The following is a 25,157-nucleotide window of genomic DNA, read 5'->3' on the forward strand; positions in this document are numbered from 1 at the left end:
GTATCCACCACTGCTTAGTGACCTTATTGAACACTGGAAGTGATGACCAGACAGACTGCTCGGTGGTATATACCAGGGCAGGATTGGGTTTATAGTGTAATGACAGTTGAGATTGTATAGATGATTCTATAATAAATCCTCATTTTCAAAGGTTAACATTTTGACTCTTTGAAATCACACTGGGACGAAACTTGCCAGCAAGCATGCATGCTAGTTACTTTTCAGAACTATTTTACAATCAGAAGTACCTGTGAACTTGACTTCAGTCATTAACTTTTTGATCTCATAATATAATTGCAAACTTATATATGCTACATTAGAGCCAAGTAAAGGTTAAATAGCATAAAGGCCACATATTAAAATAAATAGGAAATGTCACATCTCAGACTCAATAAACTAATGTTAATGGTGAAAGAAAAGCCGCTCAGTTCTAGTAAATTTAGAGTTAAACTCTCACAGACCCCTTAATTCAGCCATTGGTTTTACAATACGTACCATGTAATCTCTCTGAGGATTCCCCAATGCTCTATGAAGTTACCACTGAGAAAATATTTCTCTCCCCGGCATGGCTTAACTAAGTGGACAAATCATTTTGTGCACCACTTCTACTACAATAGGATGGTGTATATGTAAAAAATTGGTTTGAGTATTTAATATTTTATAAAATCCAGGAAACTCTGTGATACTGTAGAGGACTATATTGTGAAATATCAATGTACTGTACATGGGGCTGCAGGACTCTGAGAAAGTTTAACTCCGAATTTTCTTGCTTTGACAAATTTGCCTTGACTGCTGTGTTAGTTCAGCATACAGTTTTGTGTTTAAGTTGATTAGAAAGTTAGGTGAACTTGAGAATTATTAACAATTTTAATGGAGTAGCAAGCAACTTCTCGGCTTTCCATCTTCATCCCTTTTCAGTAAATATTTATTATACACACAAAAAACTGGGTTAGAAGAACATTATTACAGTTACAAAATCAAGCATTCAAAAGTTAGGAAATGGAGAATTAAGTTTGCCTGCACAATCTCAGTTTGTCCCCCTTGTGCATATGCGTTATGGTACAGTCTTTCATTAGAAGATCACATACTACTTTTTCCCACTGGATCCCTGCCTCATTCAGTGCACTGAATGGATAGTGCTCACTTAATGAGCAGCGTTTCAATGTTTTGTATTTTCCTCATTGTTCAATGTGTGGCCCCAGGCCTTATTTTCTGCACACTATTCAAACCCTGCCCTGCATCACAAGAACTCTGTGGTGGAGGCAGTAGAATCTAGTTCTCCAGAGCAGCATTCAGCTGTCTTAACCCAGAGATCTTCCTCCAATCTCCTGCCTCACTCACTCCGTACTTTCCAACTTCTGCAACAAAAAAATCAGGGGGTTCTATACATAAGTCTCCATCACTACACATCCCTGGTTCATCCCCCAGTTAGTCGATCCTGTGCACTAAATGAGGCAGGGGTCCTGTGGAAAAAATATTGTATCACGTAAGTTAAACACTGTATCAGAATGTACATACACAAGGAGGCTGAATTACAGTTGCACAGGCAACTTCAACTCTGGAATATTCTATTTTTTAAGTGTTTGGATTTGAAATCGTAATAATGTTCTTAACTTATTTTTTGTGTGTGTAATTTCCTTGGTTTTTAACAAGTAAGCTGAAAAATCAGAAATTCCATCATATGGCATCATATTTATACCTACATGGGTCATGAGCAAGGTGAAACCCTTAGATCCACCACACAGATCTCTGCCACTTGAGCTAACGGAATAACTGATAGCAGTAGTAGGTTGTCATTTTCTGTGTGGATCGACACTAGAGGGGGATAGGACACACTGCCAGTGGGTTTCTCAAATATTTGCTGACAGCAGAGGAAGGTTGAGACTCAAGAATCTTGGGTTCCATTCAAGGCTCTGAAGGAGAGTATGCTGTAATGGGCACAGACTCATCTGCCTGGGCCCCCCAAGTGTGACCCTCTTTTGCCCCATCCCCTCCAACCTGTCCTTGTCCTGTCTGATACCCTCCCCTAGGTCCTTGTCCCAATCCTATTCCTCTCATCTAGTCAGTCCTAGGCTCCACTCCTCAGGCTACTCATTCCAGCCCCAGATTCCTTGCCCCGCAAATCCTAGTCTTACCCCTCCAGTTTCCTCATACCAGTCTCCCCTGACTCCCAGTTCCAGTCTCCTTGCCCAGCCATTCTCAATTTCCCCCGTCTGACTTCTGAACTCATCTGTCTCCCCGACCCTGGTATCCAAACATTATTTCACACTCATTCCCCATCCCCACTGACACTGTCCCAATTTTTCCTCCTTGCCCCAGTCTCTTTGCCCAGTCAGTTCCAGTTCTCCCCCCACCCCTTAGTTCCTTCTCAGATCTGCCTCCCCTCTACCCTCTCCCTACTTATCTCTGCCTCCTGCCACACTGGCTCTTGATCCTAGTCTCCCCCCACCCCAACTACAAGCCCCAGTTTCCCTTTCTCCCTCCCCACCCCTCAAACCATTCCCCTTCTCCCCTCCCTGCATATCCAGCTCTTGTCCCCTCTGTCCTCGAAGCAGCACCTTCCTCCATTATGCTGCCTGGGCCCAGGAGGGGGTCATTGTGAGCACAGGAGAGAGAGTGTCTCTGCCCTCATTTCAGGTGTCCCAACCCAGCTCTGCAGCAGTCCAGACCTACAGTTGGACTGGATCATTCTCATTGCAGAGTAATGGTCAGGGAATTTAGCTACTAACATTTAAAAGGTCACTATTGCATCTGTGTGCACTGTGATTTTTCAAAGGCTTATAACTTGGCAAAATTTGGGTGGATTTTCACAGGGACAGCAAAACCACATCCCTCACACAAAAGTCACATTTCTAGTCCCTGCTCCAAAACATGGGGGCACTAAGACAAGGTCCCCAGAATGTTTTAACATGGGCAAAACAACTCTTTTTCCCTCGCCTCATTCTTGGACCATTTTGGCTGACCTTTTTCACACACACAAAAAAAAAATCAGCCTGAGATAGGCATCAAGCATAGAAATTTTCAGCCCAAGCAGTTAAAGTTTGGCAAAGTTATAAGCAGCTGAAAACAGGTTTTTATAACTGAAAATGTCAGGCAACCTTGATAGCACCCAGAGGACTTGGTCAGGGTCAGAGTCCCTTTGTGCTAGGTGATATACAGATATATAAAATATGTTCCCCAAAGTTCTTACAATCTAATTCAACATATACAAATTGGTGTAACAAACTATCAGAAGGGTTTGAGAAGGGATGATGAGAGTAATAGTGAATAGAACATGGGTTACATAGCCTAGCTACATGCATGATTCAATGTCTTCAGAACATTCAGTGATGTGTTGAGGTTTCTAATATTATAAACTATATGCAAATAAAAGACTTTCTGGGCATCTATATTTTTTCTATCCCAATATCAATTTAGGTCCATCAAAGGGAAAACTACTAGTACAATACTATTTGTACAGTCATTAAGGTGAAATGAAAATATGAAAACAAGACACATTCAAGAATATTTTCTTAAGTCTTTCTGAATGCACAAAATAGAGAGATGGGTGTGCAGAGTTGTTTAATTACATCGTGCGTTTTTTCGGTAAAAATGCTAATTTTACTATGAATGATTTGATAAGAAAAACAGTTCATCCACTGTAGCTGTTGTAAAGTTTACTTTGTACCAGTTACAGTAGTACGATAACCTGTTTTGTTTTTCAAAGTTGGTCAATTAGCTGGATCTCCTGCTTCTCAAAATACAGTTCAGTAAATAAGAGGGAAAAAAATGGCCTGATATTTAATCTAATTACATTACTGGTCAAAAAACTGCAGAGATGCAATTAGTGGATCATTGAAGTTCATTGACCTGAGAATCTGCAAGATCATCTTGTTTAACTGTTTCGTCTTCATAAAGAGCATTGAGGTGTTGTGAGGAAGAGTAATTATCTTCCAGGAGTTTAGCAAATAAGAGAGAGAACCCTTCATAGTTTTATAAGTAGTTTGCTTTGATATATATGCTGTGCAACTTTCAAATTGAAACTGATTGCACAGGGTCTAGAAATTATTGTCCAATATTTCCTAGTTTTCAAGCTAACCTAATGCACATTTAAGAGGAATTAATTCTTTTCCTTCTACTACATTTTCCTAAATGTTCTAAATATCTTTAAAATAGCTTAAAAACTATGAAGTTCTGCATGTGTTCAAAGCAGTAGATCTTAAAGGCATTCATTAGACTTGGATATAGAAATATATCATATTTCATAAAATATATAGGAACCCAAACCTATTTGTCATTTATACAATTCTAAAAGTGGGTTTGCAGTACCATTATGAACAACTCAGGAAGTGTATACTTTGAAGTACAGCTATGATTGATTAGACTACAGAAATTCCAGTGCTTCGTTGTGTACTACTTTAATCTTTTGAACAGTGAATGAACAGCAGATGGCCTAATAAAGACACTCTGTATATTTGCTCAATATGGATTTGCTCTGAAGGGATTGGTTCAACACTTTAGAGTACATATATTTGGAATACATCTGTCTTAGTCAAGACAGATGGTTAAAGGAAAGTGAAACGTCCAAATTCTTGGAATTAGTCCAATTTGGGTGCTGCTTTTGATTGGAAATTTTAATAGGATATGACTATCATTCTGTAAGCTTTTTCGGAAGAATACAGCTGCTAATAGTATAGGCATATAAAAGGTTGATGGCGACTGAACTGGGATTTGTTTTACCTACATTTCAAATAAAAATGTCGCCAGTGTCTTGCTCTAACTGATCTGAGGATAAATAGGTGAATTTGTTTTCCCGGGCTATCAATTTGATATCTTTCATGATTGAATTTTTTAGTGAATTTTGCAAACTTGAAAGAAAAAATATTTTAAAAATTGTATTTAAACTTGCAAGTGTCAGGTTTTTAAAGGAGATTTTATAATTTTTTCAATCCTATATAATACTATACATTAGATCACAAGCTTTTTTAAATGGTAATTAAGTTTCCATTAGTGACAGCTTCCTGGCTTGTGTATCAAATATTATGTGTGAATTGTATGCCTCTAAAATGTATGCAGAAATATATAAATCAAATTTAAAAGGTGCTGCATGCTGATACTGGGAGACAATTATTTTTACAACCTGGGTTACTTGGGAGTTTACTGTATGTTTTCAGTTTGCATATTAAAAATGTAGTAGTTTAGCCTTGATGAAAGGTTGTCCCATTTTAGTTAAATACTCTTCAAATGTAATATTTTAGCATTCGTTATCTCTGCAAAGTTTTGGTATGTGAATTAAATCCATTTTTGTTTTTGTTAAGTGTTGCACTCTTGTTTTCTGTTTTGCAGTAATAACAAGTAGTGGCTACAGTCCAAGATCAGCACATCAGTACTCGCCGCAGATATATCCCTCCAAGTTAGTGACCACATCTTTTCTAGCCTATCATAGCGAATGACCAAGACTTCAGGCAATTCTGTTGTTCAAAGTTTTCAACAAGTGTTACTACTTTTATTTATTGTGTATTAACAAATGGATACATAGTTAAGCATTTAAGACTTGATACTGATCCCCATTAGCATCATTTCTCTATTTTTTTCCTCTCTCACAGTTGGTGAAGATCTTGGTCTGTCTCTTAGATGTGCAGTTATGTATTGTTGCACAATGTATATAATTGATTTTGTGTACACATGTAAGGGCAAGATTGAACCCCAGTGGTCAAGTTTTCAAACGTGGGCACCTAAGTTGTGCTGACAGAATATGCTCAAACCCATGGAAATAGAACAGGAGTACTTGTGGCACCTTAGAGACTAACAGATTTATTAGAGCATAAGCTTTCGTGGACTACAGCCCACTTCTTAGGCACTTGATTGGGAAAAAACACAGTTCCCTGTGCAAAATGAGTACTTGAATGCATAAGTACTAGTGCATTAAACAAGGAGAACTCTCTATACATACACATTCCATAGTCAGTATTGCCAAGCATTCAAAAAATCATGAATCGGGCACTGCAAAAGTATGTTGGATTCTTTTTATTTACCTCCTGGTTCTTAAAACAGTAGGAGTCACATTTCAAGCTTTTCTCTGCAACTATAAGGACTAGATACTTACTCCCTTCCCCCACTTAAAATTGAGAGTCTCATGTAGTCAATTGACTTCAAAGAGCTGGGACTTTAACAAAACACCAAATATTGTGAGATTTGAGATAAAATCACTAGAGTTGGTAGCGTGCTCATTTGCATGTGGCACTACCAGTTTTGTGCACACATGTTCCTGATTGCAGTGTGAAGTTTGTTTGCTTCTGCATACTTGACAGGGCCAGGTAGGAGGCTATGTTTTAAAATTTGGCATTATGCTTCTAAAATTAAAACGTTGACACATTAGTGGGTTATGCTTTCTTAAGCTACTTTGTTTTGGTAAATTTGTATTCACATCATGATATAACAAATATGTAATAAGATGACAAGTAAATGTCTAAACTATGCATATTAGAGAGAGACTTTAATATCCTGGGACCAACACAGCTACACAACACTGCATATTAGCGAGACAAGGTGAATGAGCTAATATCTTTTATTGGACAAACTTGTGTTGGTGAAAGAGACGCTTTCAAGCTACACAGAGCTCTTCTTCAGGCAACTACAACAGCACTGCAAACAACAATGAACTAAGCGTAGTCTTTCTAATTTCACTTACAAGGGGATTTGGCTAACAGTGCATCAGATATTCTTGTCCAAATATATTACAAGGTCTTATTGAATTTTTAATTTACTGTAATAATTTTTGGCATCTAAATTAAAGTGTAATCTTTTTCGGATAGCAACTGCTGCCAACTATGCTGAAGTAGTTAGAAAAAAAAGCAAAAGAAATTAGTATTTGATATTTAGTCATGGCTTTTAATGGCTAGGTTTCAGTTACAATAATTCTTCAGTGTGTGTTTGATCACTCTTGGTCCATAAAATCTTATTTGACTTTCCAAGACAAATATTTCTGAATACATTTTTGCAACTCTGGAGGGTAAAATTTTGAAACGTGATTTTATTCACTCTTCCTATAAAACTTCAGTATTCATAAACAAAAGATCACTTTTATTTCCATTCTTTTTTCTGTAACCCAAATTTTCCAAATGTTGAAAGCCCATCTTGTTGTTAAAGTATTACTGTAGGCATTTTTAATGCCACGCTATGGGCTCGATCCATGTCCCATTGAAATCAGAGGGCCAGATCCTCAGCTACAGCTGAACTGTGCACAGTACAAGTTTGTGTATCTTGGTGCTCACGTTTGTACTTCCCTGATCCTGCTGCCACAGTGTCTAGGACTGTTCTCCTTCACTGGGTTAGAGCAGCCTGAGGACATCTCTGATTGACTTATGCCAGATGCTCATTGCTCCAAGGGGGGCGGGGCGCAAAACCCTGTAGAGCTATGTTAACAGTGGGATGAGCCACCTGGAGTTGGATACAGCAGTTTTAAAGTTATATCGTGCTGGTGGTATGGTACAAAACATCCACGCTGCACCGGAGAATGTGACCCAGAGAGTCTCTCCATTTATTTCAGTAAGGTTAGATTGGATTCCAGAAGAGTAATTGTTGACAAAGAAAACTGTTTATCAACTTCTTGAAACCTTTTTCTTTTATTGCTTGAATCAACATGCAAAGTATTTGTTGCCACAGTAATGCTATTTTTCCTAATATTTAGGCCCTATCCACACATTCTTTCTACACCAGCAGCTCAAACAATGTCTGCCTATTCCGGACAGACCCAGTATTCAGGAATGCAACAGCCTGCAGTCTATACAGCCTACTCACAGACTGGACAGCCTTACAGCTTACCTACTTACGGTATTTTACCTCTCATTGTTGTTCCTTCTTAACTACAAGTAAAATTGTCAACTTGAACATTCTTTACTTTTCTCCCCATCTGCAAGAAAATATTTTAAAGAATCGGTTGCAAATTAATTTCTCACACAGATTTGGGTGTAATGTTGCCAGGCATCAAGACGGAAAGCGGACTTTCGCAAACACAGTCACCACTGCAGAGTGGGTGCCTTAGTTACAGTCCAGGGTTTTCCACACCACAGCCCGGCCAAACACCATATTCTTATCAAATGCCAGGTCAGTAACCACCATCATTATTTTCTGTCTTTCATTTCAGAGGCACTACTCATGAGTGAGGTGTCGCTCAATGTGAGTAGGAATATCTGAAGTAGGCCTTTAGGTTCAGATGTTCAAAGGTATTTAGGTGCCTATGTCGCATTAAAATAAGTGAAATGTATATGCAGGCTGATATGTGACTTCATGCAAGGTATTATCTTTTAATGTAGCGTTATGATGTGCATTTCTTCATAAGAAACAGTTATCAAAAGACCCAGGGCCAGTATTTAAGGACTTAAAGATGCAGATAGGCACCTAGTGGGATTTTCAAAAGAGCCCAAGCAGGTTAGTCACTTAATTCCCATTGAAATCAATAGGAACTAGGGGCTAGATTTACAAAAGGACTTAGGCACCTGACTGCCACTTGAGGTGCCTAAATCCCAGAATCAGGTCCCACTAGGCTTCACAAAATCCCCGCTCAGCTGCCACTATGCTCTGTAGGTGCCTAAACTCACTTTTTGTTGCAGTAAGAGTTCCCTTGGCATCTAGGTTTCTGCCTTTCAGCATGTGCACTGCAGCCCCATTCCAAGCTGCAGCTGCCTAAGCCCCAGAGTGATGCAAAAACCGGGGAAGGTAGATGTTCCTCCTCCTAACTAGCTTGCCTGCCTATAGGCCAGCTTACACAAAACAATGGGGAAAGGAGGCCTGCTTCCTTCAGTTCTTAATCCAGTGATAGGGTATTCATCTAGGATGTGAAAAATCATTGGGTCAAGCCCCCCTTTTACCTGAGAGGGCGATGGGATTTGAACTGTTTTATGCTGAGACTGGATGGTTGCAAGTGAAGGTGAACTAAGCAATAAATATACATAACGAGAGAAAGAACAAGAGGAAAGAAACAAGGGAGTGGTTGAAACACTGTAGTAAGTGTGAAAAGGTTTTCTTGAACAAAACCACATTTTCCAAGTTTTCTTGAACATATGAAAAGGGAAAAATAAATCTGGAAGCAGTTTTTCATTTCTGTTGAGCATTCATTAGAATTTTTTATATTTTAAAGTCAGAATCTCAGTTATTTGTGCTTCTGATTTGTCTGTGTTGTAATATGAAAAATGTTTTCAATACACAAATAGGTTCTTTATAACAAATTATTTCCTTTAACTTTAGGTTCTAGTTTTACTCCCTCATCTACTATTTATGCAAATAATTCAGTCTCGAATTCTACAAACTTCAGTAGTTCACAACAGGTATGAATATTGATACTTTTATATGTGCAACAGAATAAGAAAATATTTTAAGTGATCAGGCAATTGCATAATTTGACCAATTTAGGTTAAAACAGGACTATTGTGATAGGACAGCAGTGTACTTTAATATCTAACCAAATATTGCAATCTTCATGAGAAAATTTGATCAACCTTTTCATTTAAAATACACGATAAAGAAATGGGTTCACTTAATAAATTGCCTTTACTTTTTTCCAGGATTATCCATCCTACACAGCTTTTGGCCAAAATCAATATGCACAGTATTATTCAGCATCAACATATGGAGCATATATGACCTCAAACAACACAGCTGATGGCACGTCTTCATCATCATCAACCTATCAGCTACAGGAATCTCTCCCTGGCCTAAATAGTCAACCAGGTACAGACCTTCATCCAGGTGAAAAACTTTTGTGTATTTCATCCCATCAGTTTAGATGCATAAAAGCAGAATTGGGTAATTTTTCAACATAGGTAATTTTTGAACCAAATTGGGATAAGCATAAACTTTTATACTCATCTTAGTGTCTCCAGAAGAAAAAAAATTATTATGGAAACAATCATGAGATGTTAAAAAAAATGTATATTCAGGTTATATATTAAACCACAACCAAGTAATTTTGGCAAACTGATATATGTATCATTGTGGGAATGAGAAAAGAGACAACAATCAAGTATGCACCTTTGAGTGTCCAAAACTACTGTGTTATAGCAGGACCTCTCTAATTCACACTCAAAAAGGCAATCCCTCTTCAGCTCTCAGCAAAGATTTAATAACAAAATGGGGCTGAGATCTTGTATTACTGACACCTAATAATAATAGTATCTAGTTCTTCATCCAGAGATGTCAGTGTTTTACAAAGGATCCCTATTTTACAGATGGGGAAACTCAGGGCATGTCTACACTATAGACTTAAGTTGTCCTAGGTTAGGTCAACTTACAGCCACCACAGTAATTACTGGGGTGATTCATGTCCACACTGCCCTTCTTCTGTCTGTGATGCGTGTGCTCACCAGGAACACTTCCACCAACTTCAGAGGGGCAGTGCAGGGGGCTGGCAAAGCCAGGGCTGTCAGCTCCACACAGCTCCTTGCTAGTAGCCTGACATTCCACCAGGCTGCCCCTCCTCTCTTGGCTCCCTGTTCCCCACCGGGTACAGTCTCCCCACCAGGAGACCTGCTCTCCTCCATCAGGAATGCCGCAGCCAACTGGAGTCTGGGTCTGGAGCGCCACGCTGAGCGCAGCTGTGCTCCCAGTGGGGAGCCGAGACCCCAGGGGGCAGCCCGGTTCCTGGTGGGGAGATCCACACCCAGAGTCCAGTCGGCTGCCATGCTTCCAGTGGGGAGGCGAGAGCCCGGGGACCCTGGGTGGCAGCTGGGCTGGAATGGGAAACCAGGACCCTGGGGAGCAGCAGGGCTTACTGCGGGGAGCCGGGAGCCCGCTTTCTTGTCGATTTCACAGCTCAGTGAAATTGACGAGAATGATAGCCAATAGATGTAAGTAATGCAGTGTCTACAGGGATACTGTGTTGCCTTATTTCAGAGTAGCAGCCGTGTTAGTCTGTATCCGCAAAAAGAAGAACAGGAGTACTTGTGGCACCTTAGAGACTAACAAATTTATTAGAGCATAAGCTTTCGTGGACTACAGCCCACTTCTTCGGATGCATATAGAATGGAACATATATTGAGGAGATATATATATACACACGTACAGAGAGCATAAACAGGTGGGAGTTGTCTTACCAACTCTGAGAGGCCAATTAATTAAGAGAAAAAAAAACTTTTGAAGTGATAATCAAGATAGCCCAGTACAGACAGTTTGATAAGAAGTGTGAGCATACTTACAAGGGGAGATAGAATCAATGTTTGTAATGGCTCAGCCATTCCCAGTCCTTATTCAAACCGGAGTTGATTGTGTCTAGTTTGCATATCAATTCTAGCTCAGCAGTCTCTTGTTGGAGTCTGTTTTTGAAGTTTTTCTGTTGTAATATAGCCACCCGCAGGTCTGTCACTGAATGACCAGACAGGTTAAAGTGTTCTCCCACTGGTTTTTGAGTATTTTGATTCCTGATGTCAGATTTGTGTCCATTAATTCTTTTGCGTAGAGACTGTCCGGTTTGGCCAATGTACATGGCAGAGGGGCATTGCTGGCACATGATGGCATATATCACATTGGTAGATGTGCAGGTGAACGAGCCCCTGATGGTATGGCTGATTTGATTAGGTCCTATGATGATGTCACTTGAATAGATATGTGGACAGAGTTGGCATCGGGGTTTGTTACAAGGATAGGTTCCTGGGTTAGTGGTTTTGTTCAGTGATGTGTGGTTGCTGGTGAGTATTTGCTTTAGGTTGGGGGGTTGTCTGTAAGCGAGGACAGGTCTGTCTCCCAAGATCTGTGAGAGTAAAGGATCATCTTTCAGGATAGGTTGTAGATCTCTGATGATGCGCTGGAGAGGTTTTAGTTGGGGGCTGAAGGTGACAGCTAGTGGTGTTCTGTTATTTTCTTTGTTGGGCCTGTCTTGTAGGAGGTGACTTCTGGGTACTCGTCTGGCTCTGTCAATCTGTTTTTTCACTTCAGCAGGTGGGTATTGTAGTTTTAAGAATGCTTGATAGAGATCTTGTAGGTGCTTGTCTCTATCCGAGGGATTGGAGCAAATGCGGTTATATCTTAGAGCTTGGCTGTAGACAATGGATCGTGTGGTGTGTCTTGGATGGAAGCTGGAGGCATGTAGGTAAGTGTAGCGGTCGGCTATATTACAACAGAAAAACTTCAAAAACAGACTCCAACGAGAGACTGCTGAGCTAGAATTGATATGCAAACTAGACAGGCAGCTTGTATTGACCTAACACTGTAGTGTAGACCAGGTCCTAGGCACAGAGAAGTGAAGTGACTGGTCGACCCAGGAGGCCAGTGGCAGAGCCAGGAATAGAATCTACATTTCCAGAGCCAGTCCAGTACTCTACCCACTAGGTCACACTGACTCCCTTATTACAGCATATTTACTAGTACAGTATATTGTGAAGTGTTAACGTAAATAATTAAAACCAAACTACCGTCGTTTATTTATTTAGACAAGCACTTTTTAACGTGCATGCCATATTGCTAATTCACAAAATTCAGCAAGTCACAATAGAGCTATCAGGTATTAGTATCAATCTATTTAAATTATATTAAAAGAGTTACAGTTGCAAAGTAAAGCACTCAGAAGCCAGGACAAGACAAAGTTAAGTTTGCCCGACCAATTATGTGCCCTTGGGCATAAAGCATTACCGTATTTTATTATATAATCACACTAAACTTTTTTACAGGACCCCAGCTCATTAAGTACATGAGGTGGACATTACTCTGTGAATGAGGCAGCTGTTCAGCTTTTCTTTTTATCCCCATCATCCGCCTTATAGCTCCACGCCTGTTTCATATACTGCACATCATCCAAACACTGCTGCCCATAAGCATTGCTTTTCCTTCTTTGTAGACTTTTCTGTGGTGCTCATTACATTAGTAGGTGAGCATCTCACAGAGGTTAATGAATTGATCCTTGCAACACCCCTGCAAAGTCAAACAGTATTATCCTCATTTTACAAATGTGAGACTGTGGTACAGAGAGATTAAGTGTGGCTTGCTCAAGGTCACATACAAAGTCTGTGAGAGAGACAGTAAAAGACTCCAAATCTCCAAGGTCTCTGTCTAGTGCCACATGAGCTTTATTTGTCTTCCAGGGGACCCTGCTTCATTCATCATACACTATACAATGTCTGCAGTGTGGACCTGATCCAAAACCTATTGAAGTCCTGGGAAGACTGTCATTGCCTTTAATGAGTTTTGAATCAGTCCCTGAATGCAGAAGGGGTGCACTAGACCCCAGATCAATTCACTACACAAAGCTGCCTCATTCTCTTTCTAGTGAGTGAACTGAATGACACAGGTGTCCTTCAAAAATATGCAGTACTATATTAATAATAATGAGTGAGCCAAAGGGGAGGAGTTAAGGTTGTGCAAAAAGTTATACGCAGATCTGGCAGCATTACCTACCGTTGAGATTGCCTGACTTTTCCCATTACAAGACCCTGTTTTCAGTTACTTATAACTTTGCCAAACTTTAATTGTATGGGCTGAAATTTCCCATGCCAGGTGTCTGCCTCAGGCTGAATTTTTTTGGAAAGTGTGTATTTATATAAAATAGGAAAGTATATTTTGTTCACTCCCTTGGTTGTAGGGAGTAGCTGAACCATTTGGCACAAGCTTAAAAAAATATTAACTCCTGCACTCGGAACAAACCTGCCAAATTTAAGACAGAAAAGTAAAAGATTATGTTATAAACAACTTAAATTAGAACACTTGAGGAATGAACATTCACTGTAGATGTTGCTCCACATATAATTTAAAAGATTCTGGTGTATGCTGAAAGAATGTGGTGAATACTCCTAAAATTATGTTTTGAGAACTCTGCATGCTTCAGGACACTTTATATTTCCTGCAAACTTAATGATGTTTTGTAGTGAGTAGGTTTGCACATTATCTCATCTTGTAGCTTTGCTGCTTAGAAGTGATCTGTTAGCATACTATATGTACAGACTCTCTTATGACAGTGTTTTATAATCTGCATTCAATGTACTATAGAAGGGAACTTTATACAAGCTAAATAACTGAAAACCATAAAGAGTGCGTAAGTATAGTGAAATAGTAAGAAAGGTTTATGTTTAAACACATGAACATGTCTCCCTTTTAAATAGCTTATGCATCTGAACTTGTAAATCTGCCCAGACACTTCCCATTTCTGTGAAGTGCTGAATGAGTCATGCGACACTGTGTGCACAGTGCAACACCCATTTTGAAAATACATCGCATGCCTGTGTTCTTGTGTGTTACTTTAAAAATACACTTGCGTAAATGGAGTGCAGCATTCTGAATGCTTAGCCATAGTTTAGAACTTGTGAACACTACTGATACACTAGGTCACATCTTAGCACTACAGTAGCCTGGATCAGCACATTCTATCTAAAGAGATTTGTTGGCTGGAGAACCATGGGCTGTGTCATTTAAAATCTATGATAGATACATCCAGGTGCTTCACTCTCCAATACTGTCTGACCAGGAGGACGAGGTTTCTTTTCCTGCCCAGAGGGCAGAGGATCCTTAATCTAGTCAAACAGCTGTGACTCCAAACTCAACAATCAAATCCTAATTATGACAGTATTTATTGAATAAAGAGAGATAACCAGATGAAAAACATAAAAACAGACTCTTACTCTTACCGTTGATTGATACAAGCTAGAAGAAGCTGCGTGACTGCAGGTCAGGAAAACAGTTACCACAGTAAAGGATTGTTAGTAGTGTCCTGTGTGCTGATAGCAGGGTTGCAATTTATGGCTTCTTTCTTGAAGCTGTCCGCTTCTCTTGGCTTTTCTCCCAGCAGTCTGTGCACCTTCACCTTCCAGTCAAGGACTGACCCTTACTTAGGGCTATACTTTTAAGTCACAGCCCTGTCTTGGGGGCAGTATGGTAGCCCAATCTTTTCTCTCCAAGCTCTCTCGCATGAGTGAGGGGTGTGCTGTCTGCACCTTCCTATGGGATGATTCAGCCTGCTCCCTCTGGTGCACTTCACCTTCTCTGATGTGCCCAGGCCATGGCCCTCCCTCCTATTTGCCTTCTTTGGGGTATTGTGCATCCAGCGACAGATATAAAGGGACTAGGGAACAATTATAGCTGTCCAATAGATTCTCAGGGTGCGGGAATACTCCTGGTAACCTAGCCACCACACACCAGTGTACGGGCCAGATTCTTTATTTCACAGACTCTTCTTGGTGTGACAGTACATCAATATATGTTCATTGGGACATATCAGAACTTGTTCTGTCTGGCCTCTCATGCTTTGGGGGTACAGGAAACCTGTAGTTTCTTCTAAAAGTGGCATTATAGCAAAATTCCTGCGGAGAGTGCACAAACAATGTTAACTTAATGTATTCAGGCACAGACATCCATCCCAGCAAGCGCAGAGAGAGCCCAGAGACCTGCTAACAAGGCTGCTGTTCCCTAATGCTATTATGAGCATGGTTTTAATTTATAATGCTGACTGGACCTTCACCATGTTCCTTAAGCAGCTTAAAGCCAGGCCCAGTCACGTACTGTGTTTGAAGTTATTGATGGTGTGATGTCACGTTGGCCTGAGGGATGTTGCCAGTAACGGCCTATTGGAAAGTGGCATGTGGATCTTAGCAACTTCTTCCCTTTAGCAGGGAAGAGAACCCAGCTGCTTCTGGAGCTTGGGGGATGGCACTAGGACATCATGGCTCAGAGGTAGCAATTGCAAAGAGCTTCTGGTTACTGCTTCACCTGGTGGGTGGGGAAAGGGCATAGTGAGCCCTGCTGCTGGTATACTGGGATAATGGTGCTAGGGCCAGCATGTGCACGAATCAGTCTGCGTTGACTTTCCTTGTGCATACTAGCCTATTCAGAAGCAGCCCACATTGAAATTTTCACTGGGTTTGTGTGTATGCCTGGGTCTTCCCTCTTGGAAGGCCATTTTGCAACAACTGTGCTCTTACTCTTCTTGCTCAGTTTGGTCATGGCAGGTTCAGTGGCAAGGAAGGTTTTGTGCTGGTCCTGCACCAGTACCGGAGTATCACTATGTCTGTAATAACAGGCCATACCATGTTCATGCCTAACACTTTCCTGTCACTTTATTGTAGCCTTACTCTCACTTGCCAGTGAATGAAGTTTCCCAAACAGGATCTTTAGCTATGTGTTGAATATAGAAAAAAGGAAAGAATTTCAAGCATTGCAATTAATATTTCTAACTTTGGTGAACTGCACTAGGACTTCCCTATCTCTGAATAAGTACACACATTTTTGGATCCTTCTGTGTATGAACAGTTAGCATTTCTATCAGATTTGACACACATTCTTACTACAGCATAGATCTGTATTTTGGTCAGGTTTTTTTAAGTTTAAATTTTCTGAAGCTGTTTAAGGATAAAAAAAATAAGTTTCCCCTTTAATATGGATGAGCCTGCTGTTTGTAAAAAGCAAATCCAGCAATTAAGCCTACAGTTGTTCAAAAACCCAAGCACTACTGACTTCTGCAGTTCTAAAATAGAAGCATGCCTTGCATTCAAGTAAGAGACAGCTGGTAATTCTGATTTAGAGATTAGTTTAATGAAATAAAGTTGGCTCTAAATACCCAGAACTTACAAGGTACAGTGATTAGTTACAGTACTGATTAATGGATAATTATGCAATCATGTACAGTGTTGGTCCAAGGAGAAGCCTGGGGCAACTGGTAATGATTAATGTTAAATGGAAATTGAAAATAGCATTCAGTTGTTTACTTCAGCTTTTAGGAACTTTCATAGACGATTTAGAAATATTTTTGTATTTTTTGGAAGAATTAAGTAAATTGAATAATTGGGAACAAATGCTTTAATATGTTACTTTGTAATTGAATTTTGATTTTATAAAACATTACATTTTTCACATATATTAAATTTTCTCATGTGTTAAAAATAATTAAAAGGTTCAGGCCAGACATTAGGATTTTTTTCGTGTAGTCTTGGAAGCGCTAGTAAATAACATTTCCCTTTATAAGGGTCACCTCCTATAAGACACACATTCAGAACTCTTGTTGAAGTCAGTGGACGTTCTGGTTGTGCAAGGAATCCAATTTGGAGTTGTCATTTTGTACTTCATTTAACCAAACATATTTTCTTCTCTCTTTTATGGAGGACAAGCCAATACTCCTTGGCCTTACTTACTTCCCCATTACCTTTAGTGCCTTTCCTGATATTGGCATCACTCAGGGAACAGAGTTGGTTAATTCATCAGAACTCCCTCTCCTGACTAATTCTGCAATAGCAAAGCAAGATTACTACGGAGTTGTGATTAAATAGAAGTGATTTATTTCTGTTTAATTTCCGTAGCATTCCTCAGCAAATTATAATAATTTTAGATTAGGGGTAAAATTTTCAAAAGTGCCTAAGGACCAGATTTTTAAAGGTATCAGTTTAGGTGCTGGTATTTATAGAAATGCAGATAGGTGCCTAAATGCCTTTAAAATCTGGCCCTCAGTAACTTAGGGGAATCTAAGACCCGTTTTCAAAAGTGATTTATGCATTTGGAAACATAAGCCTCATTGAAAATCAGTTGGATTTAGATTCTTAAGTGCCTAAGGGCAGGTCTACACTAACCCCCCAATTCGAACTAAGGTACGCAACTTCAGCTATGAGAATAGCCTAGCTGAAGTTCGAAGTACCTTAGTTCGAACTTACCTCAGTCCAGACGCGGCAGGCAGGCTCCCCCGTCGACTTCACGATACTCCTCTCGCCGAGCTGGAGTACTGCAGTCGACGGCGAGCACTTCCGGGTTCGACTTATCTCGTCCAGACAAGACGCGATAAGTCGAACCCAGAAGTTCGATTTGCTTGCCGCCGAACTACCGGGTAGTGTAGACCTACCCTAAGTCACCTTTGAAAATGGATATTAGACTCCTAACTCATTTAGGCACTTTTGAAAGTTTATACTAGGTCAAATTTTAGTTTTGTTTTCTTGCCTCTATTAGTCTGTCCCTGCACCCCGCCCACCCCAATCTTCCTGAGAGTATGTATGCAGCTTTGTCAGTTGTGTGTAATACAGCCCTACTAGTGAATGTAGTAGACATGACTTTTCTATACAGTTTCATAGGATGGTTTTAAAGCTTATAGAAAGTATTTTACTATTAATTAGGCATTTAGAATAATTGCTATATAGCCCTATTTAATTTCTATAGACCTCTACAGGTCACACTTCTATAGAAATTTTCTCTGAGGACATTCTCATGGGTAGTATGTATGCATGTAGAATAAAATATTAAACTAAATACAGAGACATGGATTACTGAATGGTATAAAGAAACACTTTGAATAAAACTTATTTTGTAGGGCTTTCAAAAGTTATCAGTATTGTACTTTGATTTTTGTTTGATGTTTTTGGTCAGAATCAATGTTTACAAACTACTTGATACTTCATTCACCCGTTGGGCTATTTTGCTAGGGAAGCAATAAAACAAAAAAGCTAGACTTGGATATAATTTTGTTTTTATCTTACGTGGGGCAAAGAAAGAAATGTGAATGTGCATTATGTTGGAATAGTTCTGCTTTGCATGAAATGATTGTGCAGCCACTACAAAAAATGACTGGAAAATAGGTAAATACATAATTACTTTTCATTAGAAACTCATGCCATATATATATATAATAATATAATATGTATATACACACGTGTATATATATATATATATATAATAATATAATATGTATATACACACGTGTGTATATATATATATATATATATATATATATATATATATATATATATATATATATATATATATATATATATATAATATAATATGTATATACACACACACACACAGATTTCCATTTCTTCAGTTGTGTATAATTGAATATCTGTATCAGATCATAATTGTGCATTTGTCATTTGTGTGGGCTTTAAGTGGTTTCATAGATTTTAGGAAAGTTTGGAATTCTTTTAATTCCCTCACATGACAAACAGGGTTTTAATCTAATCCGGACATAATAAAAACTTTGAAGACACTCCTCATTGTTCCATTTTACTTATTTAACAACCTTTGGCACATTGTTCACTAAGAGGAATAATGAGCTAAATGGTTTACTTAATGGCAATACAAAGAATTATTTTTTACTAGAAATCTGTAAATTCACTCAACCAAGTGTCTGTAATTCCCTGGGTCCTCTCTGTTCCCCCTTTTTAAAGATAGGTGCTCTGTTTGCCCTTCTCTAGACCTTTGGGACCTCATCTATCCTCCATGAGTTCTCAAAGATAATCGCTAATGGTTTAGAAATTGCTTCAGCTAGTTCCTTAAGTACCTTAGGGTGAATTGTGGCAGCCCTTGCTAACTTGAATACATCTAATTTATCTACTAGGGCTGTCGATTAATTGCAGATAACTCATACAATTAACTCAGATTAATTGCAGTTTTAATCGCACTGTTAAACAATAGAATACCAATAGAAATGTATTAAATATTTTTGGATGTTTTTCTACATTTTCAAATATATTGATTTCAATTACTACACAGAATACAAAGTATACACTACTCACTTTATATTATGTTTATTACAAAAATTTGCACTGTAAAAATCATTAAAGAAATAGTATTTTTCAATTCACTTCATACAAGTAGCATAGTGCAATCTCTTTATCATGAAAGCACAACTTACAAATGTAAAATTTTTTTGTTACATAACTGCACTCAAAAACAAAACAATGTAAAACTTTAGAGCCTACAAGCCACTCAGTCCTACCTCTTGTGAAGCCAGTCGCTAAGGGTATGTTTTCACTACCAGCCGGATCAGCAGGCAGTGATCAATCCAGCGGGGATCGATTTTATTGTGTCTAGTCTGGACGCGATAAATCGATTCCCGAGTGCTCTCCCGTTGACTCCTGTATTCCAGCTCAGTGAGAGGTGCAGGTTGAGTCAACGGGGTAGTGTCAGCAGTCGACTCACTGTAGTGAAGACACCGCAATAAGTAGATCTAAGTACGTAGACTTCAGCTACGTGAATAACGTAGCTGAAGTTGCGTAACTTAGATTGATCCCTCCCCCCATTGTAGACCAGACCTAAGACAAACAAGTTTGTTTACATTTACAGGAGATAATGCTGCCCACATATTTACAATGTCATGTGAAAGTGAGAACAGATGTTCGCATGACACATTTGTACCGGCATTGCAAGGTATTTATGTGCCAGATATGCTAAACATTCATGCTTTGGCCACCAGTCCAAAGGACGTGCTTCCATACTGATGATGCTCTGCCATATATTCCATGTTATAGCAGTCTCAGATGATGACCCAGCATGTTGTTCGTTTTAAGAACACTTTCACTGCAGATTTGACAAAACTCAAAGAAGGTGCCAATGTGAGATTTCTAAAGATAGCTACAGTATTCGACCTAAGATTTAAGAATCTGAAGTGCCTTCCAAAATCTGAGAGGGACGAGGTGTGGAGCATGCTTTCAGAAGTTTTAAAAGAGCAACACTCTGATGCGGAAACTACAGAACCTGAACCACCAAAAAAGAAAAATCAACCTTCTGCTGGTGACATCTGACTCAGATGATGAAAATGAACATACGTTGTTCTGCACTGTTTTGGATCGTTATCAAGCAGAACCCATCATCAGCATGGACGCATGTCCTATGGAATGGGGATTGAAACATAAAGGGACATATGAATCTTTAGCGCATCTGGCACGTAAATATCTTGCGATGCTGGCTACAACAGTGCCATGAGAACGCCTGTTCTCACTTTGGGTGACATTGTAAACAAGAAGCAGGCAGCATTATCTCCTGCAAATGTAAACAGACTTGTTTGAGCGATTGGCTGAACAAGAAGTGGGCTTGTAGGCTGTAAAGTTTTACATTGTTTTATTTTTTAATGCAGTTATTTTTTGTACATAACTCTACATTTGTAAGTTCAAGTTTCATGATAAAGAGATTTCACTACAGTACTTGTATTAAGTGAATTGAAAAATTATTTATTTTATTTTTACAGTACAAATATTTATAATAAAAATAAATATAAAGTGAGCACATTACACTTTTTATTCTGTGTTGTAATTGAAATCAATATATTTGAAAATGTGGAAAACATCCAAAAATATTTATATACATTGTATTCTATTGTTTAACAGTACAATTAATCATGATTAATTTTTTTAATCACTTGACAGCCCTACTATCTACATATTTTTAATCTGTTCCCCCTTGTTGTTAATATTGTCTTAAGCATTTGGTCACAAACAACCTTTTTAGTGAAGACTGCAGCAAAATAGGTTTTTCACACCTCAGCCTTCTTGATGTCATCCATCAAGGGGGGAGGGATAGCTCAGTGGTTTGAGCATTGGCTTGCTAAACCCAGGGTTGTGAGTTCAATCCTTGAGGGGGCCACTTGGGGATCTGGGGCAAAATCAGTACTTGGTCCTGCTAGTGAAGTCAGGGGGCTGGACTCGATGACCTTTCAAGGTCCCTTCCAGTTCTAGGAGATGGGATATCTCCATTACTAGCTCTAATTCCCTGCTGCTAAATAATGGACTTAAATTTTCCTTTGTCTTTCTCTTGTCCTTAATGTACTTATAGAACCTCTTCTTAACTGTTATGTCCCTTGCTAGGTGTAACTCATTTTGTGCTTTAGCCTTTCTGATTTTGTCCTGACATGCCTTTACCATTCTTTTGTATTCATCCTTAGCAATTTATTCACGTTTCCCCTCTTTGTAGGATTCCTTTTTGATTTTCACATTATTAACGAGCATATTGGCCTCTTACTGGTTTTCCTATCTTTCCTTATCATTGTGAGAGTTTGCTCTTGTGTCTTTAATATTGTGTCTCTGAGAATCTGCCAATTCTCCCAAACTCCTTTTTCCATTAGATTTTCTTTTCATGGAACCTTACCTACTAGTGCTCTCAGTTTGCTTTTTTTTTTTTTTTTTGAAGTCCATTGTCCTTATTGTGGTGCTTTTACTTCTTTCTCTCCTTAGAATCATGAAATCGATCATTTCACTGTCACTTTCACCCAAATTGTCTTCTACCTATCTTTCTACCTTCAGATTAATAACCACAAAAAATAACTGTTTGTCAGAATCAAGCCTAGACTGGCTGCCACTGGATACCTCCTTCACCTTTTTAATAGTCTGTAAAGATATTAATATCTCTGTATGTAAGTTATGACTATACAGTTTAGGGTCATTGACTGGCCAATTTTGAGACGAAGTTTTTTCTGATTTTGATTGCTGGGTGGACAGTGATGAGGACAGAGTTCAGGTAGCGTGTTTAACTGCAATATGTACATGTTATTGAGTTACTGTGGTTTGATTACAGATTTTTAAATGGTTTGCCTTTGTGTATGTAAACTTTAAAATGTTCTTAGATTGACCTGTGTGACCTGTTCTTTCTCTTGCCATATAATATATGTAGGTTCAAACAGCCTATATTATTCACTTGTGACCCTAATAAAAATGTTCTTAGAAAAGAAAGTCAGGAAGAAAACGGAAAGAATTGCCAATTGAACTTATACATTCCTTAATATTGAGCAATTTGGCTTGATTATAAACTCTATGGGGAGCAGGACCATGTTTTTGTTCTGTGTTTGTACAACATTTAAAGTACAGTGGGGTCTAGGTCCATGATTAGGCCTCCTAAGTGCTATGGTAATATTAATACTAATAATTAATAAAGAATTGATGCTGCTCACACTGTCACCCTTGATTTAGGCCTCCCAAAGCCAGCTCTCTTTGTTTCAATCATCCTAATTGAAAAGTGTTTCATACTGCCCCCACAGTATCTGGCTTCAAGACTAAGCTTGATAAGTTTATGAAAGGGACAGTATGATCGGATAGCCTAATTTTGGCAATTAATTGATCTTTAACTATTAGCGGTAAATATGCCCAATGGCCTGTAATGGGACACTAGAGAGGGTGGGATCTGAGTTACTACAGAGATTTCTTTCTGGTGTCTGGCTGGTGAGTCTTGCCCACATGCTCAAGGTTTAGCTGATCGTCATATTTGGGGTTGGGAAGGAATTTTCCTCCAGGGCAGATTGGCAGAGGCCCGGGGCGGGGGGGTTGCCTTCCTCTGCAGCATAGAGCACGGGTCACTTGCTGGAGGATTCTCTGCACCTTGAAGTCTTTAAACCACAAGTTGAGGACTTCAGTAGCTCAGACATAGGTCAGAGGTTTATTACAGGAGTGGATGGGTGAGATTCTATGGCCTGCGTTGTGCAGGAGGTCAGACTAGAAGATCATGATGGTCCCTTCTGACCTTAAAGTCTATGAGGCAATAGCGCTTATGGACCAGCTTCTGTTGATGAAAGAGAGACACTTTCGAGGTCCACAGAGCTCTTCTTCAGGTCTGGGAAAGGTACTCAGAGTGTCACAACTAAATACAAGGTGGAACAGATAGTTATGTCTGGGCATCATCCTTCAATATATTTTAAAGAACCATCTCGCACAGTAGCATAGAACCCAACAGATTAGAAAATCAATCCTTGAATCAGTTCATTGAACACTTTGGAAGATGTCAGGTATAGCTGTACTCCATTGCTATTGTGAAATAGCCATGAAATCATTATTAAGGCAGACAAAAGGGGGAGGATTCATGTCTTTTCACACTTACGAAACTGGCTATATTAGCCAGTCCCTAGATATGTCACCAGAAGTTTCTGGAGGTGCACTAGTAGTGATAAGCTTGGAAGGAAGGAGGATTTCTGGTTACTGGAGGATGGGGTGGAGCAAGTCTCAAACAATCCCTCCTAGGTAGCTCCATTCTCTTTCTCCATCCAACCTTCCCAATGTGACCTGCCTTATCCTGCTCACAGCTCTCGGTTGACCTCCACCCATGTTTATGACCAGCAGCAGTAAAGTGGATTACAATGGGTAAATCAGGATTAGAAGATAGAGGGATGACCTGGCATAGTGCTGGTAGCAGTAGGAAGAGAGTAGGGAGACGGATGAGGAGATTAGGCTGTTAGTCTGTCAGACAGGACGAGGTGGTTGGGGTTTCTGATGTCTGCAGGAGTATTTAGGATGTCCTCCATATTTAGGGAAAGGATGGTGAGTCTCCTGCTGGTGCGGAGAGGAGTTGAAGTTGAGTCTTCACAGCAATAAAGGATGTTGAAATCTGTCTAGCTGACTTCCTAGCATAGGAAACGAGATATACGCACCTTAAATGTTTAAAAAAGCATGATGTGACCATTAGTATGGTATTTCAGAAAGCTTACTTTGATGCCTCACTATTTTATATCTGTGTGAATATTAGTGCATTTAAACCATCTCTCCATTTCTAAGGAGATTTATTGAAGTTTGTCTTTGGTAAAGTCAGAATGTATTTGTGGCATCTGCAATTTCCGGTTATGTAAAACTGAAATTGAGAACTGTTCTTCTGCATTTTATGTTTATAGCATGTGTGTATCGTGTGTTTAGGTTGGCATATAATCTGTGTAAAGAGACATTTTTAAAGCTTTTATATCTTCTGTAAAAATTAAACGCTGACTATTTTTTCCATGGATTTTTGTATTTACAGGGGAGTTTGACACAGTACAGAGCCCCTCAACACCGATCAAAGATCTTGATGAGAGAACGTGTCGGAGTTCTGGGTCAAAGTCTCGGGGTAGAGGGCGGAAGAATAATCCATCACCCCCTCCGGACAGTGACTTGGAGGTATGTCCTCTGGTAACTGATGAATGGTAAACTGAAGGTAGATTCAGCACATTAAAGCAGTGGAAACTGTTTAAAGCTTTAAAAATATGGCATGAACCATATGAATCATTAATTGAAAGTACTAGATTTCTAGCAGTTACTTTACATTTATACAATATGGGGCAGATACAGTGTATACATGAATACACTGAAAGTAAGATCGTGTCAACATGATACATACATGCATATTGTCTCTTCCAATTTAACGTGGAATAGATCTACAAAACAATTTAACGGTTTTGTTCATATTTTTTCTGATTAACTTCTATTTTGTGTATTGTTTAACTTTCTTTTTTAAAATAAGAACATTCAAATGTATCAATCCAATTATCTACATATTCAGTGTAAAAAGATGCATTACAAAAAGGAATGCATAAGTATGAGACATCCGTATTTGGCCCTAATCCTGCAAACACTTAAGGACTACTTTAACTTTATCCCTGTAAGTAGTGTCATTGACTTCAGTAGTTATGCACCACTATTTGAGAGATCAAGGCTGTAGCAAAGAAATATATCTGCTTAAGGTACAAGATGAAGTTTTAAAACACAAGTGTCCTAGGAGTG

At 39.1% G+C, this 25,157-nt stretch overlaps 1 protein-coding gene across 32 annotated transcripts in view; it reads left to right on the forward strand.

Moving 5' to 3' along the window:
• The window catches only part of EYA4 (EYA transcriptional coactivator and phosphatase 4), a 228,788-nt gene that overhangs the window by 171,028 nt on the left and 32,603 nt on the right, over positions 1 to 25,157 (forward strand). For 20 of the 32 annotated variants that reach the window (XR_010599666.1, XR_010599668.1, XM_024113356.3 and 17 more), the window contains 6 exons: positions 5,326 to 5,392; positions 7,670 to 7,812; positions 7,942 to 8,085; positions 9,226 to 9,305; positions 9,543 to 9,726; positions 24,418 to 24,554. Coding sequence is in view for 29 of the 32 variants with exons in the window: in XM_024113356.3 (XP_023969124.1) it covers positions 5,326 to 5,392; positions 7,670 to 7,812; positions 7,942 to 8,085; positions 9,226 to 9,305; positions 9,543 to 9,726; positions 24,418 to 24,554 (755 nt within the window). In the remaining 3 variants the exon portion in view is untranslated. The remainder of the gene's footprint in view (positions 1 to 5,325; positions 5,393 to 7,669; positions 7,813 to 7,941; positions 8,086 to 9,225; positions 9,306 to 9,542; positions 9,727 to 24,417; positions 24,555 to 25,157) is intronic. The other 12 variants (XM_024113350.3, XM_024113349.3, XM_024113368.3 and 9 more) reach the window with 2 other exon arrangements.

This window comes from Chrysemys picta, chromosome 3 (assembly GCF_011386835.1).
Source record: "Chrysemys picta bellii isolate R12L10 chromosome 3, ASM1138683v2, whole genome shotgun sequence".
NCBI lineage: Eukaryota > Metazoa > Chordata > Testudines > Emydidae > Chrysemys > Chrysemys picta.